Source organism: Siniperca chuatsi, linkage group LG9, assembly GCF_020085105.1.
Source record: "Siniperca chuatsi isolate FFG_IHB_CAS linkage group LG9, ASM2008510v1, whole genome shotgun sequence".
NCBI lineage: Eukaryota > Metazoa > Chordata > Actinopteri > Centrarchiformes > Sinipercidae > Siniperca > Siniperca chuatsi.
The window spans coordinates 13,103,619-13,108,153 of NC_058050.1; the positions used below are offsets into that span (position 1 = coordinate 13,103,619).

At 40.8% G+C, this 4,535-nt stretch overlaps 1 protein-coding gene across 1 annotated transcript in view; it reads right to left on the reverse strand.

Moving 5' to 3' along the window:
* Nucleotide 1: 1 nt before the first annotated feature.
* Nucleotides 2-4,535, reverse strand: part of polr3c (polymerase (RNA) III (DNA directed) polypeptide C) — a 7,691-nt gene continuing 3,157 nt past the window's right edge. Inside the window, exons 3-13 of the mRNA XM_044207292.1 lie at nucleotides 4,379-4,535; nucleotides 3,861-4,162; nucleotides 3,618-3,722; nucleotides 2,203-2,376; nucleotides 2,059-2,110; nucleotides 1,891-1,951; nucleotides 1,645-1,795; nucleotides 845-946; nucleotides 663-712; nucleotides 376-525; nucleotides 2-265 (exon numbers count right to left, since the gene is read on the reverse strand). The exon at nucleotides 4,379-4,535 is cut by the window's right edge and continues 108 nt beyond it. Of these exons, the coding sequence (XP_044063227.1) occupies nucleotides 181-265; nucleotides 376-525; nucleotides 663-712; nucleotides 845-946; nucleotides 1,645-1,795; nucleotides 1,891-1,951; nucleotides 2,059-2,110; nucleotides 2,203-2,376; nucleotides 3,618-3,722; nucleotides 3,861-4,162; nucleotides 4,379-4,535 (1,389 nt within the window). The 3' untranslated portion in view covers nucleotides 2-180. The remainder of the gene's footprint in view (nucleotides 266-375; nucleotides 526-662; nucleotides 713-844; nucleotides 947-1,644; nucleotides 1,796-1,890; nucleotides 1,952-2,058; nucleotides 2,111-2,202; nucleotides 2,377-3,617; nucleotides 3,723-3,860; nucleotides 4,163-4,378) is intronic.

Sequence of the window (4,535 nt, forward strand, 5' to 3'; positions counted from 1 at the left end):
GTATTCTTGTGCTCAGTTTATTTATTTGCTGATGCATGCACTAAAAACAAGCAAAATAATCTATTCAGATTTTACATCACTCCAAACTGAAACAATCCAGTCAAATAAACTATAAAACAGCCATACTTGATTCATAAACAAAAAGTAACGGCAAAAGTACTATGCTCGTACATCTGACTCTCAACTCGTGGATGTGGTCGTGGAGTTGATGTACGATTCTAGTAGAAAGATGGTTTCATCTACCTGGTTCTCTGCTGAATCTAACCTGAAGGGGAAAAGAACAATAGTGAGAGTAGTAACACCAACAGACCAAAAAGGTGATCCAATAATGTCACCTGTAGAAAAGAGAGTTTTAGTTTTGTTTTCTGCTCCTACTTGTTGATGTGAAGCCGTAATGCCTCCAGCTGTTGCTTTTCAGGAGCAGTGATCATCTCCTCAACCTCCGTCAGCTGTTCAGGCTCGGCACCGCTGGCCTGCAGAGATGCCAGAATGGCCTCAATTCGCTGGGATTTCTCCAGCAGACGCCTGTCAATCAAGCAGAAAACCAATCAACAATTGACACGGTGTGTGACAACTTTTAAAGTTGATCGTGTGAATTTATCTGGCTTGCAAGGGCAGTGTGACACAGAAAACATGGGGACATACAGACATGATGAACTCACTTGCTCTCTTTGCTTTCAAACAGACGTCGCTCTACGAGGTTGGCTACTGTCTGCACGGAGAAAATGTCCAGAGAAAAGACATTACCGAAGGCAAAACCAGCATGAAAGACAAAAAAAAGCATGCCATTAGTAGTCCTTTACTATCCAGAGCTCTGAAGGTTACAGTATGTTAATTGTTTTACCTTGTAGCAGTTCTGAAGCAGCATTCTTGCAGTTGGGAGTTGGTTGACAGTGTAAAGATAGAAGGTACGAGAGGGAGCATAGTCAGGAGTCTTTGGGATTTCCTGAAGAATAAAAAAATATTGTGGCTGTTCAGAGAGAATGAGTAGGTAGATTAAAGAATAAGAACTAGGGCTACTCTCTCAAATTTGATGACTCAAATAATCCAAGAGCGCCCATTCAAACTGTCAATATGTCAGTGAAAGTGCCAAGTTCCTCCTTCGTCATTGTCCATAGAAAGACACAAAATAAAAGATTAGGCTATGGTGCTTTGCAAGTCTAGTTTTAAAAATATCTCATTCACTTAGTGCATCTTCAAAAAGTGTGCCAAATAATTTTCAAAGTAGGTTTTTGGATCAGATTTTTTTGGATTACCTCTACGTTGCAGGCAGTCACTCATGTTAATACACTAAGAAAATTGGCCTGAAGAGACTTGAAACTTGCTTTGTAAATTTAAATCAATCACAGTGATCAGTGTGTCCTGTTATTTTTATCAAAGTTACAAATCATTTGTAGCAACAGTTGAGAAGAGGGAGGACTGTTTTGGAAGCACTTCCATGTTGTGTTTAAGTGTTTGCGGGAATGAAGAGAAAAAGCAGTCATCAACCTATAGTATGCTTTGGAAACAATTCACAATTCATCATCCTTTCTCATATTGGCCTGCTGAATCAGAGTTAAAAGTTCTGAGTTGGATAATAGCTTAGTAAGAATATAAATGCAAAGACTGGAATTGTGAAAGCATCTTCACATATCGAGCATCTACCTGTAGCTGGACCAGGTTCTGTGAAAGCAGCGTGTAGAGCATGTCTTTAGCCTCTTTGGCTGGAATCATGGCAAAATCCTCCACCTGCTTCTGCTCCAGATGACGTTTCCTTAGCAACAAACGGAAGATGCGCGCCGATCGGGAGCCAAATCTGATGACAGATTAAAAGTGATTAAATTAATAACGAGTTACTGATGATAGGACAATTGTATGTACACACAATTTAAAAAACACATATTCTCTTACCTCTCCTGTACTACAGACTCAAGTGTGGCGCGAGCCAGATTGGCCAGTGCTCTGTGCAGATCTGACAGATGAGTTAAGAAAAGCACCCATGCCTTGTGTTTCATGAGTTAAATGGCACAAAGAAATGTGTTGGTTCTTGACAAGGACCATCTAAATTAAAAAGGATACTAACAACGTACATCCCTCCTCCACTTTCACCAGCCTTCCCCACAAACTCCATCTAGGAAAAGAAAGGGACAAGTCGATCTAAAAAAAATCTTGTGAATAAAAATTACATTGGAAAATGTGACATGTGCCATCCAGAGGACATACCGGGTCATCAACCAGTAGCGTGAGGTACTGGTCTAAGATGGGTCTGGGGATGTTGTAACTACTTGGGAGGGACCTGAAGATCTCGTTGGCTGAGAGGGGCTTTGTGCAGGTGGCTGTGGGCGAAGTCGTCACCTCACTCATCCTCAGCATGGTCCTCACTATCTCACTGCTAGTCTTGAGTTTTTAAGATTAAATGATTTAGAAAGACAATCATTATAATCATAAACATCCATAATAATAATATAGAATATTATTATAAAATAATAATATAGAATATTATTATAAAAATAATAATATAGAATATTATTATAATATAGAAAACAGGCAAGATGGGAAAATGTAGGTACAGCAACTGTGACATTTTCTCTACTGTCTCAGATAAACTGATCGCTGATGCTTTTTTCTTTCCAGATTATACATCTCAATAAAATCATTTTGTTTTTCATTCTAAACCAATTGAAACGCACATGGCATGTGTTCCTGGCTTTAGGTGACTATACCTTATTTGCTCAACCTAAATTTTACTTATTAGTGGGAAATAATCCTTAAAGGAATAGTTTGACATTTTGGGAAATACACTTGCCTATCTTGGCCAGGACACTAATGAAGAAGAGATTTTCAATCTAAATGTGGCTTTCCTCAATATGAAGCTACAGCCAGCAGCTGGTTAGCTTGGCTTAGCATAAAGACTGGAAACAGAGGGAAACAGCTAGCCTGGCTCTGTCTAAGGTTAACAAAATCCACTTACCAACACCTCTAAAGCTCACTAATTAAAGGTGGGGTATGCGATTCTGGAGAAATCCAATACCATGACAAATACCATGATATAAAGTGAACAACAACACAGCAAGAAATGTAACTAACGTTAGCTAGGTTGTGGGTTAGTTTAGCTAGGTTATGGGTTAGCAAACTGTCGCTACAGTTGCCAGAGAGGACGAGACAGTTTCCCAGAATCAGCACACCAGCTCCAGACAGCGATACTCACAACTCTCCTTCTACTATAGCAAACATCACATCAACAGCATGTCTCGGCAAACTAGAAGGTAAGCTGAATGTCCATGGGCAAGTCATTTAACGTTACCTGAAACACAAATCACGGCTGGAATAGAGTTGTGTGGCACGTTGTTTATTTCTCATTTACAGGGCCAGGGCTGTGTACAAACCCCAGATTTTTTTAATGTGCTTGGAGCCAGATTTTGTTATTTGTGCACAGACCCAGGCTAGCCGTTTCCCCGTTTCCAGTCTTTATGCTAAACTAAGATAACTGGCTGCTGGCTGTAGTTTCATATAACAGACATACATGAGAGTGGTATCAATCTTCTCATTGAACTCTTTGAAAGAAAGCAAATAAGCGTATTTCCCAAAATGATTATTCCTTAAATAATATATTTTAAGCATCCTTGTGTAAGTCTGACCTGGTCCAGTTTGTTGGCTACAGCACTGATGATGGCCTGGTCTCTGAAGTGGAGATGGAACCTCTCAAAATTCACCTGCCAGTAAATCCCCTCATCACCATGTGTCTTTGGATATGAGATGAGAGACAGACACATAGATATTATATGATTATATGTAAGGGACAGGGAAATTAAAAGGTAATTGGAGTTTTAAAAGCACAGCAAACGTGTTAAATGTGCAACTAACATGTTCCAAACACCCACCTCTGAATCTATTTTAGCCTTCTTTGCATTCCTTTGGTCATCTCCATCCTCACTGGAGAGTTGCCGTTTGCCTCGCCCAATGAGTGTCACATGAGGTACCTTGTAACAGTCGGGGAAGCTCTCTGGTGTGGGCAGGGCGGTGCTAACAGGGGCAGCAGGAGTACCAGGGGTAGTGGGGGTAGCTGGAGTAGCATTGTCTGTTTTTCCTGCTCCCACCATTGGAGGGCAGCGCTGAAGAAAATGGGTTTCCACCAGTTTCGAGAAGGCATTAGACACTTCACTGTAATCCATGCTGCGACCCTCTAGAACAACAGAACAGAGAAAGTGAAAATTACTGTTGTAGTTTATATTTTATCCTGCCTGATTTCCACTAAGTCTTTCATCCCCTTTAACCAAATCTGGATTGCCAACTGCCAAAATAGCAGCGAGTGGTAAATGTAAACGTGCCTTCACAAAACTGTGGGAGACATGAAAGCTTTTCTACAGTCTTTGATTGATACAGACACTGAGATACTGACCCTCCATGTTCTGTGTAAGGCGGTCGGCGACTGTCTTAACCGTGCTACTCATGGTCATGTCACCTCTCTGTAGTAACTCCTCTATGATCAGCTCTCCAGTATCACCGTACAGGGTTTTGGCGGTGTAGATGTAGCGTGGGTATCGCAGAATTCTCAG